The 17561-nt window shown below is 54.1% G+C and overlaps 1 protein-coding gene across 1 annotated transcript in view; it reads left to right on the forward strand.

Annotated features, from left to right (window-relative positions):
- DSCAML1 (DS cell adhesion molecule like 1) overlaps positions 1 to 17561 on the forward strand; it is a 352214-nt gene that overhangs the window by 284763 nt on the left and 49890 nt on the right. Inside the window, exons 12-14 of the mRNA XM_007456333.1 lie at positions 13353 to 13552; positions 14123 to 14219; positions 14810 to 14938. Coding sequence (XP_007456395.1) covers positions 13353 to 13552; positions 14123 to 14219; positions 14810 to 14938 — 426 coding nt within the window. The remainder of the gene's footprint in view (positions 1 to 13352; positions 13553 to 14122; positions 14220 to 14809; positions 14939 to 17561) is intronic.

The following is a 17561-nucleotide window of genomic DNA, read 5'->3' on the forward strand; positions in this document are numbered from 1 at the left end:
TAATAACAAAATTTGTAATAACAAAATTATACTCATTGTACTTGCCAACCAAGGAAAATGTGCCAGTAATTTCGAGGCACAGGGGAGTCAGGGCTATCACTGGGTGCCTCAGTTTCCTAGATAAGAAAATGCAGACAGGCCAAGAGCTACATTAGTGCCTCCAGACCCTGCCGTAAGTGGGGAGCCCAGAACTGCTGCCCCCAGTTGTGGTCAAAGCCCCTCTGAATGGCAGGGGCGGAAAAATTATTGGATCGGTCAAGCCATAAACATGTCCTTCCTGAGAAGCCCTTATGTGTCCAACGTGGCCTCAAGGTCTGAGAAAGAGAAAACAGCAAGAGTAAGTCACCACCCCTGCCCTCAGGGTGCGTACAAACTAGTTAGGAAGCTGGCACTAACCTTCACGAAGCGAGGCAAGATAGCGTGCTAAAAGGTCCGGTTCATTTTCTGATTGTTTATACTAATAGGAAAAAAACACATTTTTTTGTGTGCATTGATTTTGTACACTTAAATCTTGCTAAATTCACTTTAATAAATACAAATCATCCAGACTGGAAAATTGTTTTTAAAAAATAAAAAGGTCTGGGGTTACACGTGCAGTGTTGGGTTTGAGAAGGAAAAACCCGGTGTGGACAGACATGGTCAGACAGAGCTTTCTAGAGGAGCAGGACTTGGGTGGAACCTTAGGAATAGGTAGGGTTTGGATCGACAAAGGGAAGAAAGGAGGGCGGGCAGGTGGAAGGCGTGGGAGGCGGTGGGGAGGACGTCTGATAGGAGGGCTGGGGATGAGGGGATGGATAGTGGCGCCGAAGTCTGGATGTGCTCCTCGGGTCTTGAGCAGGGAATGGAGACAAAGGGGGAGCCTAAGAGTCACTGAGAAGGAACAGGTGCCAGCCCGGATGATGGACTAGGCAAAAGGATAGGGGAGAGTCAAGGGCTCCAGGCTAAGGGATAAGTATGACGGTGCCACCAATAAAAATGAAGGAGGTGGCGGGACTTCCCTGGTGGCACAGTGGTTAAGACTCTGCACTCCCAATGCAGGGGGCCTGGGTTCGATCCCTCGTCCAGGAACTAGATCCCGCACGCGTGCCACAACTAAGAGTTCACATGCCACAACTAAGGAGCTGGTGAGCCGCAACTAAGACCCAGGGCAACCAAATAAATAAATATTTCTCAGGTTATTTAAAAAAAAAAATGGAAGTGGAAAGATGACATGTTTGCTTCGTGCTGGGGGTGCCCTGACGCAGCCGAACCCTGGCAGCCTTTCTGGCCAGGATTTCTACTCATAGGAGTGTGCTGGACCCAATGACCCCTACAGCTCCCACCTCGCCAGGTGACTCAGGAGTCATTGTGTGACTAACAGCTGTCCTACCCTGGGCCAGGAAGGATGACACGGGTGGGCTTTCCCTGGCGGCCCAAGCTCTGACCCCATCCCCGCCCAGTCCTCAGGACGCTGTCAGGCTCCCACGTGGGCCTCTCAGGTCTACGGACACTTGAGACCTGGCAAAGTCGAGATTCGGAGAAAACTTTCTCCTGCTTGCACTCATGCGCTTGCTCATGGGCAGCGGGTGTGCATCCCAGGGCCAGGTGCTGGGGTGGAAGTTGTGAGGAAGGGCACTGTGGCCTGGGCACGCTCCTGCCGCTGCTCGCCTGCTGCCAGCCTGTCCGTGGCACTGGGGGTGTAACGGGGGTGGGCTCCCCACAGAGCAGAGAGGGTAAAGCCCACAACCTCCCACCTCAGGAAGCCCCCTCCAGCTCCATGGGGACAGGCTGTGGCTGTCCTCCTGGAAACCCTGCACAGGGAATTTCTGTCACACACTGGAACCGTGTATTCATTCCCTAGGGCCCCTGTAACAAAGTACCACAAACTGGGTGGCTTAAAGAACAGAACTGTATTCTCTCACAGTTCTGGGAGATTAGAAATCCCAAATCAAGGTGCCAGCAGGGCTGTGCTTTCTCCGCAGGCTCTCAGGGAACATGTTTTCTCGCCTCTTCTGGGGGCTGCCAGCGATCCTTGGCGTCCCTTGGATTGTAGATGCATCCGTCCAGTCTCTGCCTCTGTCTCCCCGGGTGTCTTCAAACCATCTTCCCTCTGTGTGTGTCTCCCTTCCCCTTCTTATAAGGACACCAGTCATATTGGACTAAGGGCCCATCCTACTCCAGTAAGACATCTTAATTATATCTGCAAAGATCCTATTTCCAAATAAGGTCACATTCGCAGGTCCTGATCTCGTGTGGCCTCGGCCTGCAGCAATTTGAAGCAGGATTTCGATTCCCAGCCAGAGCTTGAGGTCGGGCAGCGGCAGTGAGAGCGCTGAATCCTAGCCACCAGACCACCAGGGACCAGTGGCCAGCGACAAGGCCCTGGCCTGTCAGCTATGAAAAGATGAATTTCCACACAGAGATGGAAAGTAGTGAAGCAAGTAAAGTGCTTATGAGGAGGAAAAAAGAGTACAGTACATGTGGATAGACACATGGGCGGGCTTAGAGAGAGAGTCACTCACTCGTGGCAGTTTAAATCCCTTTTATGTGGCATTTCTTCTGGGTTTCCTTTGGCCAGTCATCTTGCTTTGCCTGGTTCTGAGTCCATATTTGGTTTATCTCAGGTTCCTCCCCTGTGTGCGTGCGCATCTCTTAGCCAAGATGGATTCTAGTGAAGACGCCTATGGGTAGTTGGCATCACTTACTATGAGGTGGCACCCCCTCCCTTTTTGACCTCCACCGAGCCTTTCTGCGCATGTGTAGTTGGGGAGGTCTCCTTGATTTCAAGAATGAGGAATATGTGGTCTCTTATCTTCCATCTGGGCAGGGCCCAGCCTCCTCCATCATCCTGCTTTTATGGAGTTTCTGCTATTATGGAGTTTCTGTCCACAGGGGAGAAACTGTTCAGCCTGGGGCCCATCTATCTCCTGCCTTAGTACCAGGATCTAGGACCGGGCATATCTTTCTGGGGGACACAATTCAAACCACGACGATCCCCAAGCCCAGTGATTTATTATCCACAACTGCATGCTTTCCAGAACTCTGGAAGCTGAAGTGCTCTCCTTTCCAGTATCCTACAACTGCCCTTGTCTGAATGCAAGCAGCCTCCTAACAGAAACTCCTTCTTTGTTGAGAGTCGACAAGCCAAGCTTCTCCTGTGCACTAACCCTAGAGCAGTGGTCAGCAAACTGACCAAGGGCCATATCCAGCCAACCACCATTCTTCGTATCCTATTGTCCATGGCTGCTTTCCAGCTACAGCAACTGAGTTGAGTCGTTGAAACAGAGACCTATGGCCTGCGAAGCTTAAGACATGTACTGTGGGTCCTTTGCAGAAAAAGTTTGGTGACCCCAGCTCTAGGGTATTCACAGCAATGACCCCTAAATACTACCTTCCAAGTAATTAAAGAAAGATGGTGGTATCTCCTTTTGTCTCTGAAAGGATTCTGATATTCAGGGTCATTTCAGAGTTGAGTGTTTTCCCATCTCTAAGAGGGGAATAAAAACACGACCCACCTCCTAGGGTGGGGGGTGGATTTAATGAAATAATTCACGTAAAGCATTAACCAGGGTGCATGGCACATAATAAGCGTTCAATAGACACTAGCTGTTTTCACTATTACTATCACTTTTCTGAGATTCTGGACAGAGTAGATGGCCAGAGGCGGTGGAATGCCAAGTCCCACCCTCATGTGAGAATAATACCCCCACCTCCCGGGCCCCGACCCTGTGCTTGTGCTCCTTGGCAAGCAGTCAAGAGAGGGACTGACTGGTCCATTTTATGGCTGGAGAAAGCAAGACCTGGTGAGTTTGAGGGTCTCAGCTGGGCCCACCGTGCAGCAGAAACAGGGCTGCAGTCCAAGTCTCAAAGGCCCCACAGTTGTCCCTGACCCACATCCCACCCCCTTCACCCATACACTGTTTGTCAGTTCTGCTCCCCAGGTACACGGGCAGTGGACAGCTAGGGTCCCCTGGCACCTCCCCACCAGCTCTCAGAGCCGAGGCTGATTGCTTCCATGCAATTTGAATTAATCTCATGCTTCAGGTGGAGCTTGGCTAATCAGGGGAGACAAGAAGCCGAAGTGGGTGCAATCAAATTAACAACGCTAGGCCCTGGCTCTTTAAGAAGGGAAAAACAAAGCAGGCACCAGGAGGCACCCCCAACACCAGCCCTTCCCCAGGGGAAGCCTGGAGCGGCTGCCAGGGCTGAGCGAAAAGAGCTTCTCCCACCCACCCCGCCCCTCCCCAGGCAACCACCCCAGATGCCAACAATGCCCCTTTGTGGCAGCTTATCTCACACTGCCAAACAGGGCTGCGTTTCTTGTCGGGATCTTGTTAACAAGGAGCAGAGACACAAGCCTTTGGAGGGAGGGAGGGGAGTGGGCTGAGTTGGGGGGAAGGAGGGGCCCACTCACCTCAGATGGGTGCCTGTAATCCTTTTGGAAACAAAAGGAGATGAGAGCCTCTGAGCTGGGAGGTTCCCTTCTCCCATGGCAAGGTGGTGTGCAGAGCTCTCTAGAGCCTTCAGGGCACACGCTGTCCCCTGGAAAAGCCTCCCCCAAAGGCAAGGAGGAGGACATCCAGAAAAGCATTTTAGCATGCCAGAGAAAGCATCCTTTTTAGCAAAAAACTCTACGAGACTCTTGGAGAGATTTCGGTTAGACTCTCAGAAGGACTTCCTGAGACAGTCAAGTCCTGTCCTTAAGGTTGGTGAAAAACACCCTGACTTTGCTGCCCTTCCTCCAACCTTATCGGCCTTGAGGTTGTCCTGCCTGAGGCGGGGGGAGGACCAGAGGGATATCCACTTGAATGGGGATGGAAGAGGAGGGTCATCCAGCACTAGGGCTCTTCCCTCAGACCCTGTGAAAAGCTCCTCGACCCCCTCCCCCCAGGCCCCCCACCTGGAAGAGCAGAACAGCCTAACACCTTGGTGTCCGGGTTCCCAGACCAATCTGCTTCACCCCCAGTTTGGCTGCATTTCTCTTCAGAGAAGCTGGACTCTTTGCACTCCCATTCTGCTCCCCTGCCTCCTGCCCTTCTCTGACCAGTGTCACATCATGGCTAAAACCACAGATGCCCTGAATCCTGGCTCTGCTGCCTACTAGCTGTGTGGCCTTGGGCAGTTTACTTCTCTAAGCCTCAGTTTCCCCATCTGTAAAGTGGGAATAAAAACAGGGTTGTTCTGAGGATTAAATGAGTTACCGCATGTAAAGGAATACAGAATAGCGCCTACAAATAGTAAGCCTGCAATAATGTGAACTTCTAGGATTATCATACACTGGTGCCCACGAGTGGGGTTGAGAAGTACCCCAGGCTTCCTTTTGGAATGCGACATCCCACACCTCTTTCCCATTTTATCAGGCCTCTCCCAACAGCTGGTGGCATTCATGGCCTTCTCCCACGTCCTCCTTCCTGCACACACTGCTCTCCGCCTTTGGGTATTCGTAACTGAATCTTCCCTCCCTGGTGACTCGGGGACTGTCAGTAGCACCAGCTGAGCTCCAATCGTCAGTCAGGCGGAAGAGAGGGAGGGGGACAGAGACAGAGAAGGCCCGACTCACCGCCCCCCTAACTCCTGCCCCCAGCCCCAGCTGGCCCTGGACTGGCCTCCTGCCCCACGGGCCCAGCCCTCCAGTTCTCAGCCTCCTGCACTGCCCCCAGGATTCCTCCACATCGTGTCATTCCCACCCAGCTTCCTACTTCTGGGATGAAGCCCAAGGTGGGAGAATAGTCCACCAGGCAGAAGGAGAAGGCTGGATGAAAGCAGAGGAAAGGGCGCCGGTGAATTGTCAGGGGACTTGGGGCTGCTGCTTCTTGCCGCTCACCAGCTGTGTGACTTTAGACAAAACACTTAGCCTCTCTGAGCCTCCATTTCCTCACTGATACTCTGGGGGCTAAAAGCCCCCAGGCTACCTCCTTAACAGGCATGAAGCTCCTGATAAAGGATGTTCTGGTGTTCTGTAAACTGCAAAGATCAGCCCACCCCAGCTTATGGGTGGGATCCCAGAGAAGAGGGAAGCTGGAGCGGTAAAGGAGGGGCCGAGTAGGTGCAGAGTTTATAATCCCCATGGCAGGGTCTAGGGGCCCTAGAACTCCATTCCCAATCCTGGGGGTTGGTCAGAAAGTCTGTGGATGCTCGGGGAAGGTGGGGGCGGGGGAGTGAGGAAGCAGAGCTGTCTTGTGGTGTTTTAAAAATCTATCAGCCTCTCAAAATTTACATTTTATCAAATTAAAATGTAAATAGCAGCTGGTCCAGGCAGGACCTGGGGGTGACAGGAGCCGGCCTGCGAGTAATTTCACAGACAGGAACCGGTTACATCGGATTCTGACAACTGTCTTGTTTCTGAAATTGATTTCCTCTCCCCTCGGCTTGCTGCCCCAGGAGGGCCCTGGAGCGAGAGGAGGGGGTGAGTCCACTGTGGAGGCTGGTGCCTTTCTCCCCTCTGTGGCTTCAGCCAATAAAGCTCCATTGGATCCAGGAGGAGGAAATCTGGGAATTCTGGAGGGCTATAAGGCTGTGGCCTGCAAACCAGAGGCCCAGCGAGGCTCCTCCCTGCCCTGGAGTGAGTCTGTGGACCAGGGCAGGCTGCCCCAGGGCACTGGGGGAGCCTGCCTTCTTTCCACAAAAACATGCTAAGTCCTGAACAGGGATGCTCCTACCCTGGAGTCTCACAGTCAGAGCCAAGGACACTGCAGTATGACATGTGCCATGCCAGGGACACTCGATGCCCAGAGGAGGGGTATCTGCAGTGACATGGGGTGTCAGGGAAGGGCCCTGGGAGTCATCAGGAAGCCCCTTGGGGTTCGACCAGAATGTGCCCCAGTTTGGCCATGTGCAGTGCCGGCGCTGTACCAAGTACCGGGGTTGTAAAGCTTTGAAGAAGACTGGCCCAGCGCACCCCAGGACCTTCCACAGGACCCCAGGGAAGAGCCCACCCTCCCCACCTAAAGGAGCTGTGTTGGAAGGAGCTATGTTCTTAAGGGGCAGCTCACCCGCTTGGATCTCCTCGATGCCCTTAAGCCCAGCCCCTCCCTGCTCCCAAGTCCCCAGGGAATCGCTTACTGCACCCCTCTTTTGTAAAAAGAAATTAGGCTTCCCTGGCTGTTAATTGAATTACACTGCAGGAAAGCAGAGAAGTTGTATCTCATTAAAGCCTCCTGTGTCCTACTGGAGCACTGTGTTGCCTTTGCGGCTGCTATTAGCACTTGTCACGCAGAACATACAGTCCCCTGTGCATACAGTCCCCGCCCCCTCCCTGGCTCTCCTGCCCGTTCCCCTAAAGCTGCAGTCCCTGACACCTGCCCTGGGAGAGGCCTGCTGAGGCCGCCCACCATAGAGAAGCCACAGCGTTCTGCTGACAACCAAATTCCACTTCCCAAAGCCAGATTCTTTGTGCATGCATGGCAGACAGACAGACAGCCAGAGGTGGCCAGCCCCGACAGTAGGACAGGCTTAAAGAGGGGAAAACTGCCTCTGGAAGCTTCAGTTTCCTCATCTGAAAAGTGGGGATAGTAAGATTTACTTCTCATGGCTGTTTTGGGGGAAGGCCAGTAAGCAATGAACCAAGAGGCCAAGGCATCCAGCAGACTGCCTGCTCCATCAGGGGCATTGTGGGCACAGGAAGGCCATGGTGCTTGGTTAAGAAATACATCAGGAGCCAGGCTTTGGAGCTGGAGCCGCATGACTTAATTCATGTAAAGTACCAGGAGACTGCCAGCACATGGTACAGGGGAAGTTCCCAGTAAAAGGTAACCATAAAAGTGTGTGTGTGTGTGTGTGTGTGTGTGTGTGTGTGTGTGTGTGTGTGTGTGGGGGGGGTGGGAGTGTAGAGGGAGGGTGCGCTTATGTGACGCAGGGCTGTGAGTAGATATGTGTTAGACAGTCACATCAGGATATTGACATGCAATTGACAATTGCATCAGGCTATCTGTATGAGGACACCACGTGTGAGTTTACGGTACGGGTGTCAGAGTGTAGGCTGTGAGGGTGACTGTGTTTGTGACCATCTGTTGGGGGTGTTTTTGACATTGCCTCTGTGTGTGTGTGTGTGTGTGCGTGCGTGTGTGTGTGTGCGTGTGTGTGTGTGCATGTGTGTGTGTGCGCGCGTGCATCTGTGCTCCTGCGGGTGACCGCACACGAACATCTCTCTAGGGAATTCTTGGGGTCTGCCTTCAACCCAGGAAGTGCTCTGGAGCACAGCCAGGTCTCGGTGCAGTGAGGATTCAGCTATGTTTACCACTGTGATTCAGTGAAGCAGAGCGACACTGTGGTCCAGAGCAAGAAGCAAGAGAGAGATGGAGGGACGAGGAGAGCAGACAGGGCGGGCACATGCTGCCCTGGGCTCCCCTCTATTAGGGGGCTGCCTTGTTAAGTACGGCAGCCAGGAGGGCGGAGGCCCCTGGTCTGTGGGCTCAGGAGGGCAACCAGGATCTTGGAGGCCTGGACAGGGTCTGGGGCAGGGGCACAGTGACAGGGTCCCCTGTTCTGGCATTGACAGGCAGACTGCGTAGGGCAGGAAGAAAAGAGGAAGCAGGTCCTCTGATGCTTGCCCAGGATGAGGGGCTGAAGACCCCTATACACAAGAAGAGTATGCTCACAGAATCCTCCCATAACAATGAGACGGATCCCCAGACCATCTTTCCTCTCTCCTGAGACCCGGACACCCGCAAGGGCCCAAAGACATGGAATCCTCCACGCTGCCCAGGTGGTCTAGTATGGAGAACTCCCTGCCTCCACCGCAGCCCTTTCCCTAAACAGCCAAAACTACTGGAAAATTCCTTCTTAGGCCAAACAGGAGGTCTGCCTTCCCCCTTTTGAAGAGCTATTGTGCCATGTCCCACCCAACTCCCTGTAAGTTACACTCTCCCAGTTTCCAGCCACTCTTCAAATGGCATGGCTTGAAGTCTGTCCATCTTCCTGGTCGCACTCCAGCTTGTCAAAGTCCTCCATCAAGTAGAGAGCCCAGAACGAGACATGATGTTTCACGAGTAATCTGGAGCTTGTCACTCTATGTTCTGAAGACCTGGGCGCTAGTTGTCCGGCATCAGTTCACCTTCCACCGTTAGTGTTAGAGCTTCATATGTTATGTATCGCCTCTCCCATCTGTCCACTTTTAAGATGTTCTGCTGTTTATTAGTATGACCGGGCCAAATCACTTCCCTGCGTGGCCTCAGTTTCTTCATTTGTAAAACGAAGGGTCTGTGTAGATGATCTATACCTGTGCCCTTCAATAGAAACAAAATGCAAGCCGCCTGTGTAATTTAAAATCTAGTTGTCACATGTTCAAGAAAGTAAAAAGAAACAGGTGAGATTCACTGTGATAGTATATTTTATGTAACCCAATATATCTAAAATATTAACATGTAATCACCGTAAAATTATTAAGGAGCTATTTTAAATTCTTTCTTTTTCTTCCTGTGTTTTTGAAATCCAGTGTGTACTTTACAGTCACAGCACGTCTCAGTTTGGACTGGCCACGTTGTCTAGTGGCCAGTAGCCGCGTGTGGCTAGTAGCTACTATGCTGAACGTTATGTGGGCTCTGCAACTCTAGGACTCTGTGATTCTGTAAAATAGATGGCAAGTAACATCTTAAGGTGTGTGTGTATTTATCTGATGCTTTTCTTGGAACAGGAGAGGAGCGTGAGATGCTTGGGGTGGGAATAGTACCCATAATGAGCCTGAGGCTTGGAGAAGTCAAGTAGCCTGTATTAAAGACCACATAGCTGGGTAGAAACACGTCCGTCTAGCCCCCAAGCTCTTCAAGCTGGGTGGGGTCCACAGAAGCAGTATCTTCTTCACAGATGAGCTCCCCTGAACCTGCCCTGAGCTGCGGGGCTGTGAGGAGAACATCGGGTTCTGCTGCATGCTGTTTGCTGCCATAACAGTGGTGAAGGGAGCCCACCCCCTGGCCCCAGCTGTGGTTAATACTCAGGGCTGAAGGACCAAGTGGGCTCTTGAGGCCCTGTTGTCTCTGGTTGCCCCTGTGTCTGTCTCTTTGAACAAACCTGATTGGGAAGACCCCGTGAGGTGGGACTGGCGTGTATGAATACACAGGTTGTGCACTGCTCAACGTTACATAGCCTAAGGGGCAAGTAAAGTCTGGAACCCAGTCCCTGCTCCACTGGCCGAGCTGTGGCTCCCAGCACCATGTTGCATCCAGCCAGAGGGGTGCCTTTATAATTCACACACAGGCCCTGGACAGGCTGGTACAGCCCTACCTGGAGAGCAAAACAGGGATGAGCTGCCAGTTTCTCACTCTGGTGCAGAGCCTTGAGGTCCTCCTACCAAAGAAAGACTCATCATTTCCCCTTCCTTCTTTGGACCTGTGACCTACGCTGAGGCTTGACCCTGCCCCCATCCCGCTTCACACGCGCGGGCTCGCTTACGCACGCGCACACACACCCCCCTCAGCATGAACACCCCCATCTCGTCTGTGGCTTCAGCGGCAGCCTCTTGAGAGCTAGGCCTCCTCTTCCCCAGGAAGGCCTCAGGGCTCAGGCCAAGCAAGGGTGCAGGCCCCAGTCTCTGACCATTCACTTTGCGGGGAGCAGAAACAGCTCATGCGCCCCTCCCGCCACACCCCGGCATTTCAATCCTCCAGGAAAAATGGAGGCTTCTGCAATGCAAGGCCCGACTTGTTGATGTAAAATCTTACTCTGTATTCCACCCAGGTTTATACGAGTGAATTATGCAAATCTTTGATAGAAAAATATTCCTCCGCACATCCTTGAGAGTGTAAAACCTTAGTCAATAATTCATACTCGCATGTCTCTGACTGCAGGCTTTTTCTTCATTATAACTTGCACCTTGTTATTTGTGTTCCACGTTTTATTGTATATTGGTGTGATGCCGTGCATTATAAAATTTATCTGCTTCATTATATGATGAGCCGGGGCTGGGGATTGTGCTGAGATGCTGGTGCAGGGGCCAGGGGCCAGAGCTGCCCTCAGGATCCAGTCCCACGTGACAGAAGGCAGAGGAGGTGGCTGGTTGCATGGTGACTTCAGGGAATGCCAGAAACCACCCTTCATCCCCCAGACCTATTCCAGATGTCCCCTCACCCTCTGACTGGCATCTCAGGTCACACTATTACAGCTCCATGCCTTCCTTCCTTTCTCCAAAGGCTTATTTGTCCTTAGAAGTCAGAGGACCCTGGAGAGTTTGCTGGGAAGAACGTTGTCTGAGTAGGTGTTTAAAACTGGAGGGGAGGGACTTCCCTGGTGGTCCAGTGGTTAGGACTCTGAGATCTCACTGCAGGGGGCCCGGGTTCAATCCCTGGTCAGGGAACTAAGATCCCGCAAGCCAAGCAGGCAGCCAAAAACAAAACAAAACAAAACTGGAGGGGAGAAAAATCCTGAGGATGCTAGGAGGGAAAGAAAGGGGCATCCACAGAAGTGGAGCAGGGATGCGGTGCCCCAGAGGGGAGCCTCCGGGGTGGGGGGGTGGGGTGTAAAGAGAGAGAAGACAGAGCATCCTCTTGTCGCATGGCCCAAGCAGGCCAGTGAGGGGGTGGCTCTCTACTCTGCAGACCTCAGTGTGAGCAGGGGTCCTTCCCGCAATGCGGGGGTGGGAAATGCTGTCTGATTCTTGCAGTCAGCCACGGTGCCCCCTAATGTGTGTACTCCAGCATGGCTCATGGGCACTCCTCTGGAGACGAGAGCCCTGGGGACCCGTACTCTAAGAGGCAAGGTTTCCCAGGAAAGTGGTGAGGAAATGGCGAGGACAAGGACAGTCCTCCAGCTGCATCAGATCTCTTATCTCTCTGGGATCTGCCCTGCACATCGCTGCCTCTGAGCCTTTGCTCCAGCAGTTTCCACCGCTTAGGGTACCCTTTCTCCCCATGTGTATCCTGCCACGTCAGATGGTGAGCACTTCTCCTAGCACAGTGCTTAGCAATCTTTCCTGGAACTGCTATTGTGTTGTCTGTTCTCACCACTACAGCGAAGCTCCCTGAGATTGGGTCTGTCCTGCGCATTGTTGGTTCCAAAACCCAGCATAAGGTCTGGCACCTAGTAGGTGCTCCATCAATGCTCGTTGAATGGCTGGGTGATGCCTTCCCTGACACTCCTCCGCCAAAATTAATTTCTCCCGATACCTCCTTGAAAAACTCATCCGATTTTCCTTATTTTCATGTTGCTCGCACAGGTGCCTACCTCCCCCTCCCCTTCCCCCCTCCTCCCAGGAGGGAAGGACCCCGTCTCCCCCAAGCCTGGCACCATGCCGCGTAATGGCATAGGTGCTGGATGCATGTTTGTTGAGTTGATGGGGGAAAAAGGGGACAGGATGTCACTGGCCCGAGACCATCTTTCCCTCTACCCCACCCTCCTCCTGCTGCTGCCCATGGTGCTAAGGCCTGGAGGAGGGTCGGGATTGAGATGCCTCTTGTGAGGGCAGTGGGCGGGCTCTCCTGACGGCCAGCCGGGGCCTTGGTTGTTTCATGACGGTTTTCTCAGGTCATTGGTTGGGGGACGGGGGATGGGGGAACCTATTGGTGGGCTTGAAGGTTCTTAACTACGGTGCTGCTAGCCAGGGTTTCCTGCTGCATTTTGTTTGGAAGAACAGGAGAGTTTCTCAGCTGTCTGGGAGGGCCCTGCTGCCTAGAAGCAGGGGGTAAACCAGCTGACCGCTGTGGAGAGAGCTCGAGCCATGGGCACAAAGCAGAGGCACCAGGCGTGTAACCCAGGGTCCACAGGCCTCCCCGCCAAAGGTGCACGGATCCAATTCAAGGGGTCCGTGAATTGGGGCTGGGATGAAATATGGCATATTTTGTTTCACTAACTTCTTTTTTCACTAACGTAACTGAAAGTTTGTACTTCTTTTGGAACGTAAGCAACAAACCACAGCAGCAGCAGCACCTGTGACTGTGACCGATAGGTATTTTCATATCACAGCCCCGGCAGATATCTCAAAATACCATTTGTGCTCATCACTATTACAAAATTGTTCCAATACGATCCAGCACTAGATCTTATTTCATAAAGAGGAATACAGAACATCTATTATGTGATATACTGTAGCGAAAGCTTGCTTTTGAATGTTCATATTGCTATAACCTTACTTCAGCATATCTGGTTTCCTTTGTCATTTTATGTATATTACGCATTTTAAAAGATTCTGAAAAGGGGTCCATGGAATATCAGAACCCCTGGTGAAGAGAGAGGCTGCCCCAGTCGTGGGTGGGCTGGGGAGAAAGGGACAGGCAGTGGGGTTTTCTGTACCCTCCCCCAACCGTTACTAGACCCTCTCGCTGGGCATGAGGTGCTCTGTGGGGAGGGGCAGCGGGGGGCGGGGCCTCGGCGCTGGGCACGCGCTCTCCCCGGGGCTGGCCTCCCCCGCCCTCACTGGGACCTCCTGGGCCTCCTCCCCTCCCCAGTCCCGGCCATGATCACCTCCCACCCCAACACCACCATCGCCATCAAGGGCCACGCCAAGGAGCTCAACTGCACGGCGCGGGGAGAGCGGCCCATCATCATCCGCTGGGAGAAGGGGGACACGGTCATCGACCCCGGCCGCGTCATGCGGTATGCCATCGCCACCAAGGACAACGGCGACGAAGTGGTCTCCACGCTGAAGGTGAGCACCCACTGCCCAGTCTCAGAAAGTGGGGAGCCCACAGCTATTGCATCTGTATCCAAAGGAGGTGAATGGGGAGTCTGGGAGCCCCTCCTCCACCCCAAAAACTCTCTCTCCTTTTCCCTCCTTCATCCACCAACCTCGGCCTTAGAACCTCACTCTATACCCTTTCTGACAACTCATCACCTTTAAATGTGTGGAATCCCCAGCCCCTCCCTCCCAGGACACCCCCAGCCCCTCCTTCCCTCCCCGCAGGATGCCCTCAACCCTCTCCCTCCCTCCTGGACCCTCTCAGCTCCTCCCTCTATCCTGGGTCCCGCCCCTCAGCCCCTCCCTCTTTTGGAACTCCTCAGCTGGCCTCCCTGCAGGGACTCCTCCACACTTCCATCCTTTGAACTTTCTGGAAAGAGGAGCCCTTGACAAACCCCTGGTGGGTCCCCTCCCAGAAGAAGGTGGCCTTGCTGATCCCTGGCTAGATGGGCCCCCTTCAGCAGACCAGCTCTAAAAGACTCTCCCCATTCCTCCCTCTCTCCCTGCCGCTGCCCTCTGCCCCTGCTGGCTGCCTCCCAGCTCAAGCCTGCTGACCGTGGGGACTCTGTGTTCTTCAGCTGCCATGCCATCAACTCGTACGGGGAGGACCGGGGCTTGATCCAACTCACGGTGCAAGGTACCTCACCTGCCCCACGCCCCCAGCCCCTTCCCCTGGGACCCCGGCGCTCACTGCCAACTCCCCTCAAGAGCAGGGACACCGCCCACATCTAGCGGAGGCTGACCAGAAACAGCTCTGAGGAAAAGCTCCATCCACCCTCCTTCCTGCCCAGAGTGGGGTGATAGGGTCTTTCCAGGCACACTGCATACGGCGAGGTTTGCAATGGCTGCGGCCCCTGTGGAGCATACTGCTGCTCCCAGAAGTGGGGGGCCTGGATTTGTGGGCGCAGACCCTGCAGGAGGTGTGGGAAGGGAAAGTCAAGCTGGGAAAAGTTGGGAGCTCTGCATGGGGGAAAGTAGGAAAGGGGCTAAGGAAGAGAGGGGAGCAGAGCAGGAACCGAGCAGGCCCCCCTCTGCCTCTGAGCCCTGCTGCCGGGCACCCTTCACCCCCTCCTGCCTTGCCTGAACTCCAGGGCTCAGGGCCCTTGGGTGGATCACAGGTGACACGGATCCCCCAGGGCAGATCCCTGGTCCTCTGTAGGGGTCGGCAGGAGGCCAAGCTCTCTGCTGCCATCCTCACTTCTGCCCCCTTCCCCTGCCACCCCCCAGAACCCCCCGACCCCCCAGAGCTGGAGATCCGGGAGGTGAAGGCCCGGAGCATGAACCTGCGCTGGACCCAGCGATTTGATGGGAACAGCATCATCACGGGCTTTGACATTGAGTACAAGAACAAATCAGGTGGGTGAGGGCTGGGCCTGCTGTGACCCCTTGCACCATGTGCCGGGACGGTGCCCCTCTGTAGGACAGCCCCTGGGTGTCAGGGCTGCCCATCTAAGGCAGACACACAAGCCCCTGTCTTCCAAAGGGAGGAACATTGGTCAGGTTAGGAACCCTGGGGGCAAACAGGGGGACCCTCAGTTGATGGGGAGGGGGTGTCAGCCCCTTTTTCCCAGGACTGTCCCTGGGCAGGTCCATAGGGTGGTCTGATTTAAAGCAATTTAAAGGCCCTGAGCCAGGGGGCTATGGGCTGTATCTGTGGGGTCAGAGACATCACAGTTTCACTGGGTCATCTAGGCACTCCTGGTTTGGGATGATGGGGATGCTTGGGAGTCAGAGAGCTGGTCCTTGCCAAGAATGAGTCACTGGGGGATGGGAGTCCCTGGAAAAGCATAGATCTAAGTTTCCACCTCCAAGAAGCCCTCCCAGATCCCTCCCTTGGGACCCTAGCTAGCTCCTGAGGCTGCCCGCCACTGTGAAGCCATGTAGAGCAGAGTGAACAATGGACCCCTAGGTCCCTGGGGAAACAAGGGACCCACAGTCATGTGGCAAGAATGGCAAAGAGGGGACAAGAGGCCAAGCCAAAAAAGAGCAAAATCATGTGTGTATCTGTGTGACTATCTCTAGAAGGTACAGGCAACAGGGGGCTGCCCCCTCACTCCCAACATAGGAGCGAGAGAGCAAGACGCATGCTCCTCCTTTTGGGTTCTTTCATACCTTCGGAATTCAAGACCATAAGCCCATATAAGCTTTTCAAAATAATTTTAAAATAAGACACAGAAAGAGAGTCTGGAAAACTCAAGCCGCCCCAGCCCCCTTTTCCCACCAACTCCAACTCATCTTCCAGGTCTTAGCATAGATCCAAGGTTTTGTTTCCTCAGAAGCTTTCCAGACCCTTCCTCTCTTCCTTAGCATAGCACATGGTCATTGGCCAGCTGGCTGTCCACTTCCCTAGAGTGACAGCACCTGGCATAGCTTCCACAGGGAAGCTATAGCTGTATTCGCCTCTTGAGAAGCCACCGTGTCTGGGGCACTGGGTTCGTCATCCTTGATATAGGTTTCGGCAAGGAGGGGCCCTGCCCTCAGAAGCCTACAGTTCAGTTGGGGAGAAAAGTCAGCTCACAGCCAAGCGCCCCTGGGAGGTCACTCTCAGTGCAGGAGGTGGGCCGTAGAGAGGAGGAGGGGCTGTGCCCACAGGGGTCGTCAGGGAAGCATCTCTCCGGTCCCTGTAGACGCTCCATTGAGCTGGGAGAAGATGGAACGCTAACAGGCCTAGATTCAGGGAGACGGGAACGGCCAAGCCCCAGCACGATACAGTGCTCTCCAGGGAGCAGCACGTCTAGCAGAGGGTTCACAGACCCAGTTCCCGGTCAACAAGACTAAAATGTGCTCTGGGCTCCAGGTTGGGGGAGGGGGGGGGGCGGCTCTGGGCTGAGCTTTTACTTCCTTGAGAGCTACTAACAATGCCTGAGGTCCCAGAGAGAGGCTTGGCATGGCACCTTGCAAAGGGTCATCAGGTGTCAACAGGAAGGAGAGGTGTCCAGAAGCTGAGTGAGCAGAGGCTGCCGCAGCCCTGCATCTGGGACAGGTAATGAGCAGTGGCCGGGCCTCAGTGGAGGCAGAGGCCACAGGGAGGGGAGGAAGCCCACTGTGTTCATCTCACACCTCGAGGCTTCCCGAGTCTGGGCACAAGCTCCTGAGGAGCCAGAAAGATGGGCCGGCATCTCCCTGCCTGGCTGATGTGGCCTGTCAGGGGCGGGGAGTGGATGCCTGGGCGGTGACTCGGGCCCCTCCCCTATTTCTCCTTTTGGCTGCCCCGTTGCCCACCCAGCCCCCTCCACTGGCCACCCTCCAATGTGTGGAAACCTTTCCTGGGGCACTGCTCAGCAGCGCGAAGCTGAGAACATCACACATCTGGAGAGCGGTGCAGAAGGAGAGGTGGGCAGGGAAGATGCTATTTTCAGAGCTCATCCACATCTTCCCCCCACCCCCTCTGGCTCTCCTGAAAGATGAGGAATGGCCATACCCCACCCCAGAGCCAGGATGGATGGCAAGGCGGAGAGGAGGGTAATGAAAACTCAACCTCAGACTCTCCCACATCCACAAGGGCTTTGCACCTGTAAAAAAAAAAAAAGCAAAATAAATCACAGGATCGAGAGCACAGAGAAGCTGGCTGGCTGGTCCTTTCTCCTGTCTTTAGGTGGGACGACTCCAGGCCACCCCACTCAGACGGGCATCTATCCTGGCACTTAGGGAAAGGAATCCCTTGGGAACTGCAGTGAATTACCATATTGGAGTCAGGCAGAGGCTGTGAGCATAGCACAGCTTCCTTGTCTGTGAGGGGGAAACAGTAATGCCTACCTTGTGCGATTGTTTTGAGGAATAAAGAGAAAGCATCTAACAGGGGGCTATAGTCAACCTTTAAACAACGTAAGCTCCTCTCCTCCTTCCAACTGACATACTTCATGCGGCAATTTATCGTCCTGTGGGGCTTGCAGGCTGAAATACGTGTCTGTCAGTCAGCAACATGCACTGAGTGCCAATAATAATCTTGCAGAATCATGCACCAGCCATGTGGTAGGGA

This window comes from Lipotes vexillifer, unplaced genomic scaffold (assembly GCF_000442215.2).
Source record: "Lipotes vexillifer unplaced genomic scaffold, Lipotes_vexillifer_v1.1 scaffold753, whole genome shotgun sequence".
In the NCBI taxonomy this organism is placed as follows: Eukaryota; Metazoa; Chordata; class Mammalia; order Artiodactyla; family Lipotidae; genus Lipotes; species Lipotes vexillifer.